Raw genomic sequence first — 23,807 nt, 5'->3', positions numbered from 1 at the left:
AAGTGTGCATCTGCTGTCAACTGTTCGTGTAAACGTTTGTGACTTGCAGCGATTATGGACTTTACACGAGCTGGACCTACAGTACTGACATCTTCTTCTCGACTGCAATTAAATATACAATGTTCAGCCTCTTGTGTACTCATTACTTCATCAGAGGGTGGTACTCATGGCATCCTATTGGAAATTATATCTGTAAAGGAAACAAACATGCCACATCTGTTAAATGGCTCACCGTTTGACATCAAACAAATATTATTTAATATGGCTTCCAGAATCCATGATGGTGAATTATTTTACAGTTACTAAACATGAACCAGTACCGTAGTCAGTGAAACAAGTTGCTATTTAAAAAAAATTCCATCAAAATCCGTTAACTGAATGTGAAGTTACACATTATATGTAAATCCAAGATGGCCGACGCTTTGAAGCTTAATAACTCAAATTGCCCAAAGGTTACAAAGTGGCATCAATTAGATTTGAAATCTATACTATAAATAGTCTCCATAAATGCAATAAAATGCTTTGCACACCAAAATTCCAGGTAGCATGTAAAAATAGCAAACTTCCCCCGGACTACATGCACCATCTAGCCAATAGGGCCTCCAAAATATTGGACTGGACTTGATGCTTGGGGGTCTCAATCTGGACCGGAGTACCTGACTGGTACACTAGATGATAATGATAATGAGACTAAGGAATAAAGAAAACTAGCATTATGCATCTTAATTCCAGCACTGAACATGGATGCCAAATCATGCCATTGTATTGCATTTCACACATTCAATTTTTGTTTTTCCTCCACATCTCGTAGCTCTATAATGTAACTGGAGGTAAACATGGCAAAATGATGTCAAATGTTTTAAATAATTAAACTGGTGGTCTTCCTTGCATATACTTGTGGATACACTACTAGCAAAGTGAAAATTATGTCCCAAGTCACTTAACAAATGCGATTTAGTAATCAGAATTTATCTCTGAAGAATATTGGAACCACTAAAATATTGTTTAGATTTTCAAGCCACAAAAAAGAAGAAGAGAGAAATGTATATATAGTTGTTTAATGACACCACTATAGCATACCGATTCATTAATCATTGTCCATTGGATGTCAAACATTTGGTAGTCTTAAAGAAGGAACCTCCTACATTTTTCTATTAGTAGCAAGGGATCGTTTATATGCAAGATCCCACAGACGGAACAGCATATGCCATGACGGTTGGTATACCAACAAGTTCACAAATTACCCCTTTTATACGTCCATCTTTGACGGGTCGTATTATGGCATGATATTGGTACATCTTCCATATTCATATAGAATCATCAAACCTTGCATGCAAGTAAAACTAGGGATCGTGGTGTGTTGTGTACCAAAACTAGGTCACTGCAACCTACTGTTTACATTTTGAAATTATTTTTAAATTACACATGATTTGTCATTTCAAACTCAAACAAACTTGGGTGGTGTTTTTAATAGATGTAGAATTTATTTTATTTCTAAACAATTTTCCTGATAAAATACAAACTAGTTGCCAGGATTGACTAAAATCATACAACAATGAAGAAACAGTAGCTAAAATAGATGTATGTAGAGTATTATTTCCAAATATAGTGCCATAATAGCCAATAATACAAACTAGCTGCCAGGAGTGACTGTAAAATCATGCATCAATGAAGAAACAATTGCTAAAAAATGCTAAAATTGTACAATGTAGCAAATCATAAGTAAATTAAAATAAAAATATTTCTTGATTAAACAGAATTGTTTGAAACTGGATAAATTCTATGAAATTACTTCTTTTTTGTTCTTTTTAATTTCATAAGTAATCGAACTGTTTAAATGCCTCTGATAAAAAGTACCGTAAGTATCTGTAACTAATCTGATATCAATGTATTTCAATTTGGGAAAGAAAGTAATATTTATGGTACAATTCTCTTTTACAAGTGATACTTTTGAAAATGTTTTCAAATGAAGCTGGAATGTGAACATAGTTCAAACATTAGTATCATAAGCGAGGAAACTATATTCTTGTTTATTCACTCACACCAAAAAGGCTCTAGATGCTGGATGACACAGGCCAAGTACAATGGCTACCACATTCTACATCTGTCGGTGAAAATAAAAAGCTGGAATCTATGTTGCATAACCAAAAATAAATATGCACAAGCCTAATACCCATTACAAACCAATCTCCAAAGCAGTAGGCCTATAGTAAAACACTACATACCAGTACTTTGAATTTTTATTATCCACATTCAACATAACCAAGTTAATAATCATACAAAACACACATGTAATAACAAGTGTGATGATGTAATTTTGGGAAGCGACGTCATAACATGACGTTTTCTCCAATCCTAGTTCAGACTTTGCATGTGAAATATGACTTCATTTTGTCGTCTCCTTCTAGTTGTTAAAACATTTGAGATGGTCCTTGTTATTCATAAAAATAATAAACAATAATAATATGAATAATAAAGAAATTATTAGACTCGCGTGGGTGTCGTACTAATTTTATGAAACTCGTGTCAGGATTCATGTATTACCCTTGCTCTCGCTAGGGCAATACAAGAATTCCGACACTCGTTTCGTAAAATCAGTACGACCCACAAGCTTGTATAATAATCTCTATATATATTACTGTAACCTCATTTCAAATCAATATTATTATTATTATTTTTCAATTTTAAGATTTTCTTCTTACATAATTAGTAATTTTCAAACAAAATATTTTCAATAGCAATTTTATAAAGGAATTTGCTTGGCATTTTGAAGATGGAAATCATGCACCCAGTTTATTGTTATTGCAAGGAGATGAAAAGTGACATTGTAATACTGACATCATTCCAATTCAACAAGTTACTGGAGTATTGTCTCATATATGCGTGGCAGTTGTGCGCGTAAACAACATCCGAATATGCCTTTAACGAGTCAAACATAACAATTCTGTGTATCAAAGTAATGTAGGGCAGAATGGCTGGTAGCCAAGAAAGATTTGGAATTTATAAAAAAAATTCAAACAATTTTGTATAATGCCTTTATCACTTTGTGTATTTTGTTAAATGTCACTTGTAAGTTGGGGACTTGTATCAAATATTTTACATCACCCGTTTTCCTCTTTAGTCATAGGCTATGTAATTTTATACATTGTATATATGTTACAGTCAATCTGTGAAATCAGTCATTACGCGTAATGCCTAAAAAAATCAGTCACTTCGCAAAGTTCCTGTGACCACCAGGCAATACGCGAAATGACTGAAAATCCCAGGCATTACACGAAATGACTGAAAATCATCGATTGGACTCGCATCTCTCAGAATGGTTCTAAGAGATGCGAGTCCAATCGATGCAAATCTTTCAAAAACAAAATTCAGTGTTCTAGCCGTTGTCATGGTAGCCTTGTGTGCAAAAACAAGTGATCTTTCTATACCAATATGTTACTTTCATAATTTGACACGGACTACTTGGTTAATATTCAACTTCATCTTCATCTATTTTACTACAACTTCTGAAATGATTTGATTTGAGTTTAAATAAAGTGTTACATTAAGACTTGTGTGGTATGGTATTATTTTCAGTCATTTCCTTGTTTGTTCTTAAAATGTGATTTTATCAACTTTTAAGACCAAAAGCCTGTATACAAGTGTCAGTAATAAGACGTGAATCACTTTAGTCATTCTGTGTAATGTCTGGTCATGATTTTCAGTCATTTCGTGTAATGCCTGGGATTTTCAGTCATTTCGCGTATTGCCTGGTGGTCACAGGAACTTTGCGAAGTGACTGATTTTTTTAGGCATTACGCGTAATGACCGATTTCACAGATTGACTGTAACATATATACATATATGCTATGACTGATGGTGTAATTGCTGGGTTTGGGTGGGTAAACTATTTACTACAGGTCCTTGTGCTGAAACGCCTAGGAGAGATGCCTACAACCCTCACAGGTACGTTTATAACATGTCAAAATCCATGTACATACATTTATAACATGCCAGAATCAAAGTCCAAAGATTTGAAATGTTGGATACCACAAAGTATAATATTTAAATATTTACAAATTGTGATAACATCTTAGAATGGCATGCAAATTTAACTTTTATCTACCAGGATCATGCTATATTTCTTGTCATTATGTTTCATTTATTATTATTATTTATTAATTATCAGCATTCGTTGATTCTCCCTTGACATCGCTACAGCCAGGATTGGACGACATACTGTGGCCAAGCTGTGAAGGAACCTTGTTAAGGCTTTTGGTCAGCAGGTGTATCTGGTTGATTGGAAGGATGGGCAGCTTTGAAGGCCTCAAGAGTCACAAGAGCATCATACACTTTGTGGATGGTTGGAAACTCACTCATATCAATTCCAAACCTGAAACACAAATTAACAGGTAAAACGGGTATGGCACCATACCCAAATGTTTTGGCAGTTTTTTGTTATTTTAAGTTAACTTTTTTCTGGGGGAGGCCCCCCATACCCCCTGTTGACTGTTGTTGCATTCAACTCCATAGCACCATACTCAAAAATTTATTTCTGGCAGAAACACTGATTAACCATATCCTGTTCAACTTTGGGCATCTGTTTACAAAGAATAATTAATGCTAAATTTATCAGCATAATTTATACCAGTTCCTGTCCAGACCTCATTTTTCACAAAGTTTGTAAAAACTAGAAATGCGTCCATGGAACATAAAAAATAATACAAGAGTTGCCATTAGATATCATTTATCTTACCATTTATTAAAACATACTGAAAATTAGATGGATATGTTTTGAAATGAGTTGTAAGATAAATCATATCTAACAGACACAAATATGGTATTCTATTTCTTACATATCCTTAAAACTAAAATTACAGTGCTTGCAGAGCAATCACTCCAGTTTAACTTGCAATGAATTTTGGTCATGCCTATTTCATTTGGTGGTTTGACTGTGGTGACTGGTCCTTACTATGGAGCAGCCAATCAATATTGTATGTATCTTGCAAAACATCTCTCAGTGTTCTCTCCGACAGTTGTCCAGCTGGTTGGACAATGGAGCAGCCAATAAGCTGTCTTTAAATCAATATCATATGTACCTTACAAAATACCTTACAGTGTTCTCTCCGAGTGACAGGTGTGCAGTTGGTTGGACAACAGAAAAAACAGACATGCATTTAAACAGTGTATCCCCTAAGTTCAAGGGGACATAACTTTGTGAAAAAAAAGGCAATTGCCATGAAAGTCAAACTTGATCTGTAACAGTAAATGATAAAGCCCTACACAAAATGTCAGCTCAATATCTTGAGGCATTGTGAAAAAAGAATCTGGAAAACTATATGGCGATAAAACCTATAGTCACATCTCGGTTGGCCAGGTAGTGGATTAACAAGCACCAACCTGAGAGCACATTAAACATCACCCATTTTTCAGTTATTGCTTGCACACTCGTGAAGTTTCTATAAAACAATAACCCTAACCCTTTTATTCAATGTTTGGGTTATTCATTTCTTACTAGAAGACATCCAGTTATAAAAAAAAACCTGTTCAATGCATTATTATTTCTTCTCACACACTTTTTCCAACTACAAATTTTATCAGTGCATTTAAAATGGAGTTTGGTAATGATATATTATACCTTAAAGCATTGTACACTTGAGGTACAAGGCACAGGTCAGCCATTGTTACTTCATCTTTAAAGGAGTACTTGCCAGCTGTTTCTTGGAGACTGGTTTCAAGGGCTACAACAATTAAACATGAAAAGATACTTGAAGAAAGGTTATGATAAAAGTCCTAAATCTTCAAAAAGCATAATACACATACAGTTAATCTATTACAAACTTGCCTAGCTTTTATTGATGGACAGTATTATCCTAATCTATGTCAATTGGCATTTGTCAAGGTTCTACATAGACAAATACCAATTAAATAGGTTGATGTTTTACACATTAGAAAACATGAGTATCAAATTTTATTTATTTTATCACTTACAAAATAACATTTTAATTCGATATCTAGTAAATCAGTCCTTAAGTCGCCAAAATTGGTAAAATGACATCATCATCGGCACAAATGTAGTTTGATGTCATGCACTTTAACTAAAGCTCATTTAAATGTTATGCTCAGGTGTACAGGTGTTATTGGTTTGTAAACCAATTAACAGAAACAGGTATATTAAACATGTCAATACACTAAAATATCAAATGTGTTTATGACATTGATAATATGGGTAAGTTATAGGACAAATAAGAATATTAGTTTTATGTTGAATACCGTACATTCATGTCCAGTGTCCTCCATTTAACACTATGATTTGGAAACTCACATATTTTCTGGTTTAATCAAACTCAACATCCTCTTACGCTTGTGTTTATAATATACATTAAGATAAAAACAAAACAAAAACAGCAAAGTGATTTTGTCTCTACCTTTAAATCCTCTTTCAATCCAGTATTTTGCCCATTCTAACTTTTGGTCATCACCAACTTTCTTCAACACTGGTAAATTCTGAAGAGGTTGTATACCAGAATTGACTATCTCGGCTAGAGAACGGACCTAATGAAATATTTATAATTCATAAATAAGTAAACAATTGATGACATTTACATATTGAAACTTAAATAAGTAACTGCTGTCAAGCTGAACTAAATTATGTTAAAAATTACTTTTCTTTACAACCATAATATGCATTAATTACATTTTGAGATATACTTAACTATGGAAATATTTTTGTTATATCACAAATAATTGTTTAATCATTATATACAGTAGAATCTCGTTGGCTTGACCTCGGAAGGGTCGGTCACACTGCACTCCCGAGCTTTTTGTTCGGTAAATACTTATATTAACTGATGATGGGTCGAACACGCCCAGGGTTGACTTCGCTAAATTATCGGTCCCATCTGTGTTATTAGCTATATTTCTCTCGAACTGGTGATCCATCAAATATCATATGGAAAACCACTGAAAAGGACCAACAATTGCCACGCTTGCACAGTTGGTTATTGCAACCTTAGGATTATAATTATTTAGGCGGAACAAGCTATAGATGAATCGGAGAATTGCAACAATAGCCATGCAATTCTTTCTTTGCCATACCTGTCCTGTTGTGTGTTAAGCGGCTATCAGTAATGATCTTCAAGTACAGCTAGTGTTACGGTACCTTTTCGATGAACCGTGATACCAATCAAACAATTAGTGCACAATGGCCTCGGCGTGAAGCATTACTCTGAACACGTCTACAAGACAAGTTTTAAATGAAACAATGGGCGAGTTACTCAGCTGTACCGACAAAGGCTTCTGCATCACACAATCAGAGTAATTTGTAATAAATCCTTTCACTCTGATATTTTACTATATAACACATTGATGAAATTTTTAAGTTTGCAATTACCAAAATAATATGTATCTAATTCAACTTTCTAACTGATGTTACAGAAATATCCAATATTGACTGAATGGTTCGGTCGAACTACCCGATGGGTCGAACACTTTCTCGAGCACCGACGAGGTTCGAGCCAACGGGATTCAACTGTATAATAATAAACTTTTTATACATCAGTTATCCCTACACATGAACAAATCAAACTGGAGTGGGAAATTAGCTTACCATAATTTCCTGCATCTTGCCCACTACACCAGGTAACCTGCAACTAGCTATAATAGAACTCTTTCACATTCCCATTGCGTAACGTCCCTTGCCGAATTAGACTGTATCCAGGCTATATACAACTTGGGGGGCATGATCGAAAGTTGTCATGAACGTCGTGAGTAGCTTCATAGGAGCTGTGAATCTCTAGCCACTAACATACATATTTCGTATCAGATGGTAAAATGGCAGCGAAAAATAAGTTTACGACCAAAAGCAGTGAAACATTAACTTAGACAGTCTCTGGAGCTGCCTGTCAAGGGTTTTAACAACGCAAAATTAAAAGATTCATACAATAAAATTAACTAAGTGGAATGTGTTTGCTACTTTTAACAATTAGAATTATAGTTAAATATTCACACAGACTTCCAGTGAAGTTTAATTCTCCACATGTATCAGTATTTAAAATTTAATAAAATATGCCTCCCCTTCCCCCTAAAAAACCCCAACAAAACCCCTACCTCACATAGACCTTTATCATAGCTCTATTTTCCCCTTGTAATTTCATTAAAAAAGACAGTCGTACAACTACTAAACAATGTTACATGTCTATCCACAAATTATTTATTTATTTATCTTATTTTAGAGGGAGAAGTGACATACTGTAGCCCCACTTTTATAAACCTGGTTTAAAATATGGCTCCCCCAACCAACTAGATTGTGTCCCTCCACTACAGATTGCCCCCCCCCCCGCCCCCGATAAGCAATAATTCACAAATGTCTCCAATAAGTCTTTGTTGGATGTCAACAGAATTTTTGGGTTCCCTACCGACAGAGTAATTAATCATGGAGATATTCATATTCATATTGCGTGGCCTCCCATTGTCTATGCCCCCCCAACTTGTACACAGGGATATTTTTTGCGAGATCTCGCGTGGGTTCACAGTTAGCATCCACAAGTTGCTCCGCGACACGGACATGCGCAGTGGAATGTGAAAGAAGTCTATTAGCCCCCCCAAAATAGAAAAGTCAGACAGCCTACTCCAGTAAAAAGTCTGCAGACCCATCTACATGAAAGACAATTGGGCAAGTGAACACTATGCACTTACATGTATCTGTACAGAATAAACTAATTGCTAATGAGTTGTTTGTATTGTAACTTCCACCTAAAATATCAAATGCAATGAATGAATGAATGAATGTTTAACGACACCCCAGAACAAAAATAGAGATCAGCTATTGGGTATCAAACAAAGTTAAGTATATCAAAATAATTATTTCCACCAAAAATAAAAAGTGTATAATTCTGTAAAACACAATGTAAATAGCTGTAGGAAATGTACAACAGAATACAATACAAATATCAAGGTAAGTATATATATTTGTTAAAATTACAATACAATAAAACAAGGTAAGTATATTTTAAAACTTTGTATAGAAATCAAAATATTTTAAAACTTCAAAATCAACTGTGTGGAATTTAAATGACTCCAAAACATTTCGGTTGCCTAATATATCATTTCTTATCGGCTTCAGATGACTACACCAGGGGAAAATATTTCGAAATCTGAGGGAACCGGAAGTCGGTTCACGTGGTTTTTACCTAGGTAACCAATTGTTCGGTTACGTGAATTATAGTTGCGTAACCCGTGGGTTACCTGATCGGTTACCTCAAAATTACGTTGAAATTATATTTTAAATACATAGTTTTTAGCTGAAACAAAGTTAAAACAAATACAAAAGAAAACATATGACAAAAAAGAAATGTCTTTAATGCTTGCTAAAGTTAACAATATTATAAAAGAACTAAATATCAGCCACAGTACTGAAATAAAATACAGGGACGTAGCCAGACATTTTCTTAGCATTATGCACGCCAAAGGCGTGCCCGAGCGGGTGAAAAGTTTGAAACTCGGGACATCTGTAGATGCAATCTGAGCCTTTTCGGAGGCTGCTTTTTTTTTCTTTCTTTTTTTTAAATCTTTTTTTCGAGTCAATTTTAAGAGGATATTTTATAGAACAATTACAGACAGCCTCGACCTATTCCCGGATTTTGTTTTTGGATTACGCACATGCGTACTGTGCGTAATGGGCGCTACGCCTTTGAAATATATACATAATCATTTCGAGGGATTCCTTTTTCCGTTTTGCGGTGGCTATGCTACTTTCACTTTATCAATGATACTTCTATACTACAGATACGTTCCAAATGTTTGGTTTTTTAAAGCTCATTATGCGATGTTAGTATTTTACATTTTTGGAGACACTTTTGGATTCCTATTTACGTTAAAACTGTTTTTAACATGTAAAATTATGGGCAATCCAATATTATGTCTACATATATTCCTTTAGAGATAAAATAGCAGCAGATAATTTAGCCGTCTCCACCGGTCTGAGCACATTTCTTTAAAACTTTTGGCTTGACTCTATACTGAGCATTTACTTTAACTGGTCGCAAATTACAACTGTTGCAATATAACGTTGTTTACTGGTTTGCTGCGCATCGAGTATCTAAAATTCAGCCTAAAACACTTGTCGAAATACTAGTAGTATGTCTGCGTGAATAAACGTCCTGTAATCGTGAAGTTTGCAAGTTTTAATTTCTGAACGTTTACAGGCCATGACGTAACCAGTTTGCGGTTCACGTAAATTTAACTTTGCGTAACCGACGCACGAACAGAACATTGGTTCGCGTGAAATATTGTGCCCTGCTACACTCCACCAAAATGTGGTGCTCAGTCAGTGTACACTGACAGTGTTTATACAGAGGATCTTTCTTTAAAACAAATAAAATGTGTCAAGTGTGTATTACAGAATCATCAAATGCTGTCATTTTCCACATAAATGTTGATGTACTATTATTGACTTTTGATTTATTATACAGTCTGTATGAAACAAACATTTATTTATTTATTATTGCCTGCATGTTCTTTAGTCCTAGGAAACACAAATACTCACATAGCCCACAGTCTAAGTGGTGGTCTGCAGGTGGGTATTTTTAGGTGTTTTAAAATGTATAACCAATGAGCAATATGCAGGAATTACGTTACCAGTATGTAAAAAAATATACATCCATATACACAAGGAGTTATCTCACCTTGACTCTACCAGCTGGGTCTTCGGGAAGAAGCCGTGGACTTGGTCTTGTTTCATCCAGGTACTCAATGATAGGCAACTTAAAACATAATAATATAACATACTCAAATCTGATGAACTAACAAGTGCTATATGCAGATATCTAATGACCTGTACATATTTCGTATCGGATGGTATAATGGCAGCAAAAAACGGTCTACTAAAGTTTACATTGGAATGGTTTCAGACCAAAAGCAGACAAACATTAACTTAGACGAAGTCTCTGGAGCCGCCTGCCAAGGATTTTAACAAAGCAAAATTAAAATATTTATACAATAAAATGAACTTAATTGGAATGTATTTGCTACTTTTAACAATTAGAATTATAGTTATATTCACGGGGGTTTCTAGTCATGTATATTAATTCTTCACATATATCAGTATTTAAAATTTAATAAAAATATGCCTCCCCTTTCTCCTAAAAATCCAACAAAATTCGTACCTCACATAGACCTTTATCACAGCTATATTTTCACTTTATCGTTTCATTTAAAAAAAAAAAGACAGTCATATAATAACTAATCAATGCTACATGTCTTATCTACAAATTTTTATTTTATTTTTTTATTTATTTATTTATTTTCTTTCTTTCTTTCTTTATATTGGACACATACAACTTTATTTGAAATATTTGGTATTTACGAAGTTTTAAATTTATTTATTTATTTATTTATTTATATTTTATTTTATTTTAACGTCTTCTTTTTTTTTTTTTTTTTTTTTTTTTTTTATTTACTTTTCACTATCATGTGTATGAGACACATACAACTTCAAGTCTGCTGAGCATAATACATCATGTTTATTCCTAATCTATGATATTGACGATACTGAAACACATGAGGGTAATAATCGTTTTATCATACAATCTCAAATTTAATACAACATATTTGTGTAAACTGTATATATATATATATCAGTTAACCATCGATCGATATATTCAAATGATGCGGTGTCATTTTGAATTGGAACGATGTCGGATATCCTTACATCAAAATAAACTAGCGCATGATGTTTTTTTTGTTTTCTGAACACCGGACAACTTTCAAAGAAAAGTTGCTATTGATGTGCTTTTGTTTGACGACTGCTGATGCATACATCAATTCTGGAGTGTCACCATAGTACGTTTGCTTAAATGTCAATAAACGTAGCGCTGATACCTTGATTAATTTACAGTTATCAAATTCTGAAAGTATTTATTTATTTATTTATTTATTTTATTGGCCTAACTTTTCTTTTTCTTTCACCATTTTAATTATTTTGGTTTAAATTCAGGCTTGTCTGCCGTCCGAGGCATTATACTTCATATGTTTGCTTCCAACATTCAAATGAAGTACCTTTTGACAGTGCATAATAAACCCTCTTGAGTTTATAATAAAGGAACCATCCTGAGTTTGTAGCTGTGGTGTCAAGTTGTCTGCTAGTTTAATCTCTTAAAAATAGACCTTACATGTTTCTTTGGCTACGTATTCTTGCTTCAAATATAAATATCTGTATATGCAATACAATTACATTTCTGGCCATTCTCAGGTCGGTAGCAACCGAGAGGCCGGGGCAGGGGACTGTATCCCAACTTTTAACTGCTTTATATAAATCTGGTTTAAAATACACACACACACACTAGACTGTCCCTCCACTACAGATTATGCCCCCCCCCCACCCCCAATATTGTTCCTACGGGCCAGATTCTAATATTTTATAGTAGCTCAAATTCCATAGGTATCATTTCATTTTTCTTCAAAATACTGAACAAAATTTTAAATAATTGGCTAAAAAGAAATCCTGACAAAAATCCAGAATGTAGTTATCCATATGATGCTTTATAAATATTTAAATCTTGTTAAATACGATAACTATCTGCATACATACATACATGCACGCACACACATTATTATTTCAGCTCATATCCGATATTTATTGTGTACGAATCCGAACCGATGGTTTCTCGGGTGTTAACAACAAAATGTTTTTATTTTGTGAGAAGCAATAATACACAAATGTCTCCAATAAGTATTTGTTAGATGTTTACAGAAGTTTTGGGTTCCTATTAATACAATAATTAATAATAGAGCTAATTCACATTCCTATTGTGTAGCCTCCCATTGTCAATGCTCCCCAATTTGTAGACAGGGCTATTTTTAGGAGATTTCGCATCAGTTCACGGCTAGCGTCCACCAGTTGCCCCGGTACACGCACATGCACAGTGGAATGCGAGAGAGGTCTATATCATGCCAATAACAAATATAATTTTTCTGTGTATTTGCTGTTCCTTAAATTAATGTAATAAAAATAACAATAATTAAGTCATCTAGTCTATATAAAACACAGATACACCAGGGCTAGCTCTGGGTGAGCAAAACATTTCGCCAAATTGTTTATTAAACTTCAAACAATGCAGAAATCAACACTTATTTTCTAAAAAATGTCAGTTATTACATAAAATTATTTCGCCAAATTAAAATAAAATTCGCCAATTGCTTTCAAAATTTGCAATTGGCGAATTTGGCGCGTGCCAAAGCTAGCCCTGTATACATCTAGATAATACACTGTATATACAAACCGACTGTACAAGTGTGTGTCCATCTATCACCAGTGTTGGCACCTGACCCATGGGATTCAACTTCTTGTATTCCTCTTTGTACTGTAACATACACAAATAGATTATGCACAACATATCTAATGTCTACAGGAATGAAGAAATAAGATTTTGTTTTTACAAGATTATTATTATATTTTATTTCGTGCTTACATGTATATCCAATTAAGGTTCAAGCACACTGTCCTGGGCACACACCTCAGCTATCTGGGCTGTCCAGGACAGTGGGTTAGTTTTAGTGGTTAGTGAGAGAGAAGAGGGTGTAGTGGTCTTACCCACTGAGTCATTAAAACTCACTCTGGGTGGGAGCTGGTACCGAGCTGCTAACCTAGTACCTACCAGCCTAATGTCTGATAGCTTAACCATGACACCACAGAGGCCATTTTTTTTACAAGATTCACAACATTTGTTCCTCTTATTTTTAAATACTAATTTAATGATTAATTCCAAACAGGCTACAAAAGCTTGAATAGATCTATGGATTTGGCAACAAAGTTATTTTGTGATAACCAATTCGAGATGGATAGAAACAGGAATCATATATTTTAATTAAAATATAAACCCTGAGCTCATAAAAAGATAAAACTTACCCACATTGGCAAATATTAATTTCAATATTCATCAACCTCTGCCAATACATTATTAATCTACAACCATTATACTTGACAAGCCATACCAACAGAAATAATTCCTAAGCATAAATGTTTTATAATTACCTGTTCTCCGCCATCTTTAATTAGACTAACTGCTTTGTACTCGTAATCAATGCCCTTCACCTGTAAAGCTTTAAGAAGTAAAAAAACAAAAACAACAACATTTGTTACGGTATTTAAGATTTAAATGAAAAATATACAGTTGCAAATCTTTACCCTCATTCTCATTTTCAAATACAATTATAGTGCTTTAACCTGGCTACTTATCATTTCGTTTGATCTGATATTTATTTTACTCTTTGTTTACGGTACACTTATTTTCATGCTTATGTCCAATTATCCGTATGCAGCTATCTTTCCAAGACCGTGGGTTAGTGGTTAGTTGTTACTGAGAGAGCAAAGTCGGTGTAATGGCCTTACTGGTTGGTCACAGAGTTGTTGATTTTGCTCTGGGATGGAGCCAGCACTAGGAAGTGAACCAGCCATAAATCTGAAAGTTTAATCACTGATGTTGGTTTTATTTAATTTTTGTTTATGTTTATATCCAAATACACTGTCCTAGGCACACAGCTTAGCCACCTGTACTTGGGATGTCTATCTACATCAGTATAGAGGCAATTATGTTTCAGCAGACATTTTAAAGACCACCAAGTATTTTAACATTTAAACTATCTTGTTGTAAATATATGTAAAATCATAGGTAAAACTCTGGTTAGACAATAAAGTTCAATGTAGTCCAGTTTGCTTACTTACCTATTCTAACTCTATAGGAAGCTGAACTTCTGTAGTATGAATAAAGAACTGGCTGAAATCAAATATAAATTTACCTTTAGGCCTACATAAAAATAAAAAAAGCAAAGATATAAATTTACCTTTAGGCCTACATAAAAAAACAAAGAGCAAAGATTTATTTAATGACATTCAACACATTTTAATAAAGGTTATATAGTGTAGGACATATGGTTACGGTCCACAAAGATAACTAGAGAAAAATCTGCTGCAGCCAGTTCATTGGCCAATCTTTTGTTTAGCAGCAAGGGATCTTTTTACAGAATCCATGACAGGATTAGTACATAGCCTACATGGTCTTTGTTATATTAAACCAGTTGTAATAAAAACAAAAAGTAAGATTCATAAAATAAATACTGATTAATACAAAAATAATTAACATTGTTTGGAAAGCACTAAAACTTTTATTTTATGTTTTTATTTTGTTTTAGATGGTTAGAAAAGAAAACTCTCTCATCTAACCCACATCTGCAACTTGCAACCATTACAACATGTTTAGAAATTCATGAAATATAAAACAACATTATTCAGATATACAGACATCACGATTTTGTCATGTTTATAATAATTATAATTTTGAAAAAAGAAGTCTATCAGTTATAAAAATGCATCAATGCCTATATTAAATAGTCAGTTGGTTTGGGCACCAAAGCATTAAATATATGCACCATGTCATACTAAAATTACTTATATACACTTATGGTACAGGTAGGCTAACTACAGTTAATTATAATTAATTAAAAAGCATACAGAGTTTGAAAAGTAATATATCTACAGGCTACCTTCCATAATTTTCACCAACAGATCAATTAAAAAAATTATGTCATACAAGAGTGCCATATAATATTATACATTTGGATGTGTATGAATATTAAAAATGTACAAAAAAGATTAAAATAAAATTTTAGGTATTATTTAATTTATTATAAACTATCAAAATACTGACAGGAAGTGATTTACCTTGGATGTCATTCTGGTAACACTATGAATTGGACTCTTGCTTTTCTGAAATACATTTAGTGACATTTATATAGGCCATACATTATACATACTAGATACTAATTCTGCAACAGGACATTCTTCACCATCAGTTTTGGCTTTATTGTGATTGACAACAAACATCGGTTATCAAACCATAATTTTACTTCAATACCTTTTTAAATTTTATATATATATATATATATATATATATATATATATACTCTTCAAAAAAAGAAACGCAAAAGGGTACAAATGGGTTATAACTCCGATTTTATGTTTCCTACCGGTTCATGCTTTGTGAATATAAGGTCATTGCATGTCCCAAACACATTCCCACGGTTACATTCGATAAAACGCAGCTACTGTACAATAAAGTTCCAAAATGTGAATATTCGCAAAAATGCAGCCACGTGCAAACCATGTCACCACTGCACGTGCGTTGTCTGCACGTGCAACATGAACACCGACAGTATAAAAGTGCAGGGTGTTCGCTTGCCTGGCCTCTGTACCTGTCCGACAGTTGACAATCCAGGACATGCCACGTCTCAGTGAACCGCAGAGAAACAATGCCATCGGCCGACTAGACGCAGGCGAATCCAGAACGGCTGTTGCCAGGGCATTCCATGTGTCCCCAAGCACCATCTCCAGACTGTGGGACCGTTACCAGCAACATGGATCAACACGTGACCTCCCTAGATCCGGTCGACCACGGGTCACTACCCCCGGGCAGGACCGCTACATCCGGGTACGCCACCTTCGGGAACGATTGACTACTGCCACCTCCACAGCCGCAGCAATACCAGGTTTGCGCAGGATATCCGACCAGACCGTACGGAACCGCCTACGTGAGGTAGGAATTCGTGCCAGACGTCCAGTTCGAGGTGTCATCTTAACACCACAACACCGTCGACTCCGACTGCAGTGGTGCCAGATTCATCGACAATGGCCTCAACTGCGATGGAGACAGGTGTGGTTCAGTGACGAGTCCCGATTTCTGCTCCGACGTCATGATGGAAGATGTCGCATGTATAGGCGTCGTGGTGAACGTTATGCGGCAAACTGCGTGCAGGAAGTGGACAGATTCGGCGGGGGTAGTGTCATGGTGTGGGCAGCCATCTCACACACTGGCAGAACTGACCTGGTCCACGTGCAGGGCAACCTGAATGCACAGGGCTACATTGACCAGATCCTCCGGCCACACATCGTTCCAGTTATGGCCAACGCCAACGCAGTGTTCCAACATGACAACGCCAGGCCTCACACAGCACGTCTCACAACGGCTTTCCTACAGAACAACAACATTAATGTCCTTCCTTGGCCATCGATATCACCGGATTTGAACCCAATTGAGCATCTATGGGACGAGTTGGACCGACGCCTCCGACAGCGATAACCACAGCCCCAGACCCTGCCCGAGCTGGCAGCAGCCTTGCAGGCCGAGTGGGCCACCATCCCCCGGGACGTCATCCGTACTCTGGTTGCTTCAATGGGCAGACGGTGCCAGGCAGTTGTCAACACACGCGGAGGCCACACCCGGTATTGACTCCAGATGACTTTGACCTTGGTGGTGACTCCAATGTGTCCTATCATTTACTCACAATGGACTAGAGTGAATTGTGAACAATCCTGCAACATTTGGTAATTATCGGACTCACCATTCAATAATTAAATCAATTCTCCAAATGTTACGACAATGTGGTTTTGCCTTTCTTCTTTTGAAGAGTATATATATATATATATATATATATATATAACCTTTTTTCCCCTCCTATATACACAGTTTATTATCAAATAAAATATGTCCTATGGCAAATTTGCAGTTTTCCAGCATTTTAATTATGGAAGTGTTGAACACTAATAAAATTGGAATTTATATAACACCAACAAAAGTTACATGTACATATGTGAGCTATGGGACTGGGCTTTTTAGACTGACATACTTTTACTTACCTCTATACTCATCAAAATACATGCCAGGTCTAATACAATATTGTTCTATATAGGCTAAATTTTATTACATGGCTGAGTTTTAATTGATCTAATACAATATTGTTCTATATAGGCTAAATTTTATTACATGGCTGAGTTTTAAATATAGAGGAAATATAATACTTTTGCTAAAAATATAGCTACAACATGTACATAAAAAAAAAAAGATTTAAAAAAAGAAAACAAAATCGTAGTTGTGTCCCTAATAGCATCGCTTATACAGAAGGATTTAAATGGTTTTAAGTGAATCACAGATACCAATTTGTACGAAAATTGACGTAACTGACACTACGACTTTCCTCCGATTTGCTTGCTGTCCATTATGTGAACACGACTGGTCGTATGTGGTAGATACACCCTTTTAAAATACAGTTTGTTATATAATTATGTCTGAGATAGGTCGTATGTGCCAAATACGACCCATATGCATTCGTGTTTATCGGTCTGTGATAGAAAATACAAATGTGAAGTACAATAGAACATACATTATGTCAATATTTTTATGTGCTTGAATCCTAAAAATAATATGACTTTTGTCGTTGCGAGAACCCGGTCTAATATGGGAAAACATTTTGATACTGCATGCAACAAACTATTTAGCAACAGACAAGAATTGTGTCTGTTTATATAAATAGGAATTGCAGTAACATTAATGTTTGTATGGTTTGCTAATTTATGTGCACCATAATTATAATAATAAACATGTTTTGGTTAATTTTCTTGAAAAACAAATATCTATTTTGAAGTGTTTTTAATCGAAGCAAAGTTTTTAACATGTAATTTGTATCTGTAGATCTATACAATTTTAATTCATAATAATGTTGTATGTGGCATATATGAACAAAGTGCAAGCATAATTACACTGATTTTGGATGTATTTAATTGTATGTTACGGTAATCAAGTTCTGTCTTTCAGCTGCCTTTGAAGATCTACATGAGTGCCCTACAGGTAGGCATTATGGATTAACAATATTGCACATACAAACACAATTTTAAGTTATCCAGGACAAAGTCCAGTAACAAGAGACAGTGTAATCAGACGTAAGGTTAAAAAAAGTGAATGTGGCCTCAACATAAACGATAGCAAAATCTATGAATTTTGATTAGCTTTACAGTTAACAAATAACAGAATGTTGAACGTGAACATGACACAACACGCACACCAAAACATTAGCACAACAGAAGCTGAACATGACAAAGCACACAAAACATAAGCTGAACATGACATAGCACACACAACAGGACATGAACATAACTTAGCTCACACAACAGGACCTGACCATGATATATAGCATACACAACAGAACTTGGCACATCAATGAAGGAAGGAAATGTTTTATTTAACGACACATTCAACATATTTTAATTACGGTTTTATGGTTAAGGACCACACAGATATATAGAGAAGAAACCCGCTTCATGGGCTACTCTTTTCGATTAGCAGCAAGTGATCTTTTATATGCACCATCCTACAGACAGGATAACACATACCATGGTCTTTGGTATACCAGTCGTGGTACACTGGCTGGAGTGAGAAATAGCCCAATGGGCCCACTGATGGGGATCGATCCCAAACCGACCGCACATCAAGCGAACGCTTTACCACTGGGCTACGTCCCACCCCGCACATCAATGACAAGACCTGAACATAACATAGCAAAAAGCTGAACATGAGAAAATAATCACCATAGAAAATGAACGTGACATAGCACTTGCGACAGTTTATTTGTTTTGTTTAACAACACCACTAGAGTACATTGATTAATTAATCATTGGCTATTGGATGTCAAACATTTGGTAATTATGACTCGTAGTCATCACAGGAAACCCGCTACGTTTTTCCTAATGCAGCAAGGTATCGTTTATATGCACTTCCCCAGACAGGACAGCACATACCACAGCCTTTATCCAGTCACTTATGACAGAACCTGAACATGACATAGCACTCAAAACAGAACCTGAACATAATACAGAACTCACAACAAAACCTGAACATGACGTGGCACACACAAGAGAACCTAAACGTGATATAGTACACACAACAGAACCTGAAGACGAACATGTCAGAACACACATACAACATACCATGATCATGACATAGCACACACAAGAGAACTTGAACATGACATATCACTCACAACAGACGCAGAAAATAATTTGGCATACACAACAGAAACCGGAGGATTGATCACTTAACACTCAATAAAACACGGAGACAACACTGCACATAACATAGTCTGGAAATATCATCAAACACACATCATACATAACTTGGAGAGATCTTTGAACACAGTAGAACCTGAAAAGATCACCAAACACACAATATAACCTGGAAAGATCACTGAAAACACAACAGAACCTGAAGAGATCACTGAACACACATTATAACCTGGAGAGATCACTGGACACACAACAGAACCCGGAGAGATCACCAAATACACAACAAAACCAGGAGTGTGCACTGAACACACAACAGAACCCGTTGTATCCCAAACCAATAAGCTGCTAAACATAGTTTTTTCATTAAATGACACCAGTTTCAGTTTGCTTAACTATTCTACTTTGTCTGTTGCATTAGCTGATAAAACAGGTATTCTTGAAACTAGTGAAGTACACCCTGAGGCGAATCCGGGTAGTTTCGCCCTTATTCTATTCGACCCCGAGTCGTTTCGCCCTTATTCCTGTTCAACCCCCCCCCCCCCCCCCCGGGTCATTTTGCCCTTAGAATGAGTCGTTTCATCCTCCATTATGAGTTGTTTCGCCCCTATTTATCCATAAAACCCCAAAATGGCAGACAGCAGAAAACTGCATGTATTTAAATGTAAACTGAAGCAAATGGACCTTTTAATATTTCATCATAAATCTTCTTCAGCATAGATGTAAACATGACACGTCAATGGATATTACAGAGGCAAATTTGCAGAAAAGCCCCCCCCCCCCCCCCCCCCACACACACACCAAAGCACTTTATAACAATATGTCCTATCGACAATATCATTGTGTAGGCTAGTCTTTGTACTTATAATATAAAATACATCAGGCCCGTAGGAACTGGGACGGTGTGAGGGGAAGGGTTCTTTAAAATATTGCACATAATAACATATACATATAAATGGTGTTTATGGTTGATAAAGGGTTATAAATTGATAACCTATATCTGATTTGCAACTAGAGTCACGTAAACAAATTTATTCATCATTCACAAACATAAACATGAGGGCGAAACGACCCTGTATAGAGGGCGAAACGAACCGGTATGGGGGCGAAACGACACGGGCGATCGGGAATACGGACGAAACGACCTGATACCCCCTGAGGCAGCAAAACCAGGAACTATCTGCAAAAGGAATCCCATGGCCCAAAGAACACGGAAAAAACACTGCACACAACATGACATCAGCTTTTCTGATGACTCATCAGGAATTAATACTTGACTAGAAAAAGAAGTTTTGTATGGACAAGTCGTCTGATTCTGGTGCACCATCATCAAACAACGAACATGGAGCACTACCACAACAGTGTTTCTGTCATTTTTGGGTATGGCTCTATGGAATTGAATGCAACCAGTCAACAGGGGTGTGTGTGTGGGGGGGGGGGGGGGTCCTCAGAAAGAAAATGGGTTAAGTTTAGAGTTAGGATTAAGAAAATCATACAGTAATAATAAGAGTAATAAATTTTGTCAAAAAGTTAACTTAAAAAAAAATTCTGCAAAAATATTTGGGTATGGCACCATATGGCAGAAACCCTGCACCAGATAAGGTCACACAAAATCAAGGGTAGGTCAAAGAAAACAAGGATTCCATGAGTCAGAGTAGGTGTTTTTTCACATTATTATTTAGTTCAGTTGGTGATTTTATTTATCATATTATTATTAACAAAAGTAAAATAACTTTTTTCACGTAATATTTTGTTTAAGCGGTGATTTTATTAATATGTACTTCTACTTGTATTCCTTTTTGAATGTTTGCTTCTAAATATTTTCTAGTTACAAGCTTTCTCCTTTTTTAAAATAAATATGTGATTTGCAAAACTGAAATGTTTTAGAAGTGATGGTTCCTTCAGAATAAATATTCAAATTTACTTGATATCCTGTTGGTCGTAAGTGACGCATTTAATTTAATCATGAATAATTGTCGTAACTACAACTATCTAAGCAAATAACTAAAACACTTAATATGCTATAAATACTGCAAATATACAAAGAAATAGTAAATATGTTCAGCTTTCATGGTCATTAAAACAAATTTGACTTTAAACTACTGATCAAGAAAAACTGTTTTCCTTCATTATCTTAGCTTTTTAAAAATGAATTTTGCTGCACTTACGTCCTTCTGGTTCTCATGCGACGTATTATGTATGAAAGAAATGTTTTATTTAACGACGCACTCAACACATTTTATTTACGGTTATATGGCATCAGACATAAGGTTAACGACCACACAGATTTTGATATGAAACCTGCTGTCGCCACTACATGAGCTACTCTTTCAGATTAGCAGCAAGGGATCTTTCATTTGCGCAGGCAGGATAGCACGAACCATGGCCTTTGTTGAACCAGTTATGGTTCACTGGTCATTACCCATTACCTACCAGCCTGTAGACCGATGGCCTAACCACGACGCCACCGAGGCCGGTATATTATGTATGAAGTCAATACGATGGTATCACAACATCCTGGCACAGATATTTAGGCCATTTTTACATAGTCAAAAACAAATAACCAATCTGACTGAAATGAGTTCGAAAATATGATTGGTCAATATTTTAATTATCATTTCCAGACAAAAAAAAAGAAGAAGAATAAAATGTTTGTTTTGTTTAACGACAAAACTAGAGCACATTGATTTATTAATCATCGGCTATTGGATGTCAAACATTTGGTAATTTTTACATATAGTCTTAGGGAGGAAAGCTGCTACATTTTTCCATTAGTAGCAAGGGATCTTTTATATGCGCTATCACACAGACAGGATAAGACATTCCACGACCTCTGATGTAGCTCAAGTGTCCTCCAGTGTTATTCTGTTATATACATGCGAGAACAACACTAGAGACGACTATGTGTTATACTTTGCCAATCGTCGACGACCAAATGGTAGCCAGCTACTATGTCTGAAATATGCATTGTTTCCTAAATCTGATGTCACAGACCTTTAGTTCAATTATTCCTGAGTCAAGTGTGATGATAAGACCACTAAACATTAGCTCGACAGTCGTGTGACATCTCCACACACTTTGTCAACACAACAATAATGGAGTTTCACATAGGGGCATCATGTTTCTTCGTCTAGTGTCGATACAAGATACCAACATGCAAGTTTAATGTCATGATTCAACTTGCGAATATTAAATCAATTATTGCCACAGTATTACAGTCATCTCTAGCTTTATTCTCACATATAATTGAATAGTGCTAAAGGCCATTCAAGCTACCTGGCATGGTGCATTGCAGAGAACAAGAAATAGCCCATTGCGCCACCAACAGGAATCGATCTCAGACCGATCGCCCATCAAATTGATCAAGCCAGCGCCTCCCTACTGGGCCATGTCTTGCCCCTTACAGACACAAAGTCTGAGACCAAAAATATGTAAATATGTTGTGTATGTATTGATTGCAGGATAAATAAATGTACTCGCCACCCCCCGCCCACCCCAATCTCCTGCACACACACGTGTCATGACGAGGTGTCAAACCTTTTGGCCAACAACTGTAGCTTACACACTCATGAACTACACAACACTCCTAAACAGTAGGCCCTAACACAGAATACGAGGATAGTGACATGCAATGAAGCTATGTTGCTTACATTTAAATATTAAAAAATCGTTATATAGTTGATGAAAATAATTACTTTAAAGTTTGATTATAGCTAAAACTGCAAATAACAGACCCAGGCCAGATGACTGAACTTTTTAAAATCAAAATGTCAAGCACTCCGAAATTAGCCGAATACAGATTATACACTTGGGCAATCGAATTATTATTATTTATAAGACATCTCTTAGTGAATCATCAAGCTGAATAAAGTCTAATAAACCTTATCGATATCTATCTATACATTTTAAAATAATCAAAAAATAATTAAAGTCTGTCGTCATC

General features: G+C 35.5%; 1 protein-coding gene across 4 annotated transcripts; it reads right to left on the bottom strand.

Annotated features, from left to right (window-relative positions):
- Positions 1 to 1,459: 1,459 nt before the first annotated feature.
- LOC121371442 (maleylacetoacetate isomerase-like) lies at positions 1,460 to 23,747 on the bottom strand. 4 transcript variants are annotated; one of them, XM_041497331.1, is made up of 9 exons: positions 23,515 to 23,747; positions 15,698 to 15,742; positions 14,702 to 14,753; positions 14,012 to 14,079; positions 13,260 to 13,340; positions 10,665 to 10,742; positions 6,408 to 6,534; positions 5,618 to 5,720; positions 1,460 to 4,372 (listed from the first exon to the last, which is right to left on the bottom strand). In XM_041497331.1, the coding sequence occupies exons 2-9, from the start codon at positions 15,707 to 15,709 to the stop codon at positions 4,246 to 4,248; spliced, it is 648 nt and encodes a 215-aa protein (XP_041353265.1). In that variant the 5' UTR covers positions 15,710 to 15,742; positions 23,515 to 23,747; the 3' UTR covers positions 1,460 to 4,245. The 4 variants fall into 4 exon arrangements, with proteins under 4 accessions (XP_041353265.1, XP_041353264.1, XP_041353266.1 ...); XM_041497330.1 differs by having other exon boundaries at positions 23,560 to 23,747; XM_041497332.1 differs by having other exon boundaries at positions 23,599 to 23,747.
- Positions 23,748 to 23,807: the final 60 nt, after the last annotated feature.

Source organism: Gigantopelta aegis, chromosome 4 (genome assembly GCF_016097555.1).
Source record: "Gigantopelta aegis isolate Gae_Host chromosome 4, Gae_host_genome, whole genome shotgun sequence".
Lineage (NCBI taxonomy): Eukaryota > Metazoa > Mollusca > Gastropoda > Neomphalida > Peltospiridae > Gigantopelta > Gigantopelta aegis.
The sequence above is the reverse complement of the archived record's forward strand: the minus strand, read 5'-3'. Positions and strand labels throughout refer to the sequence as shown.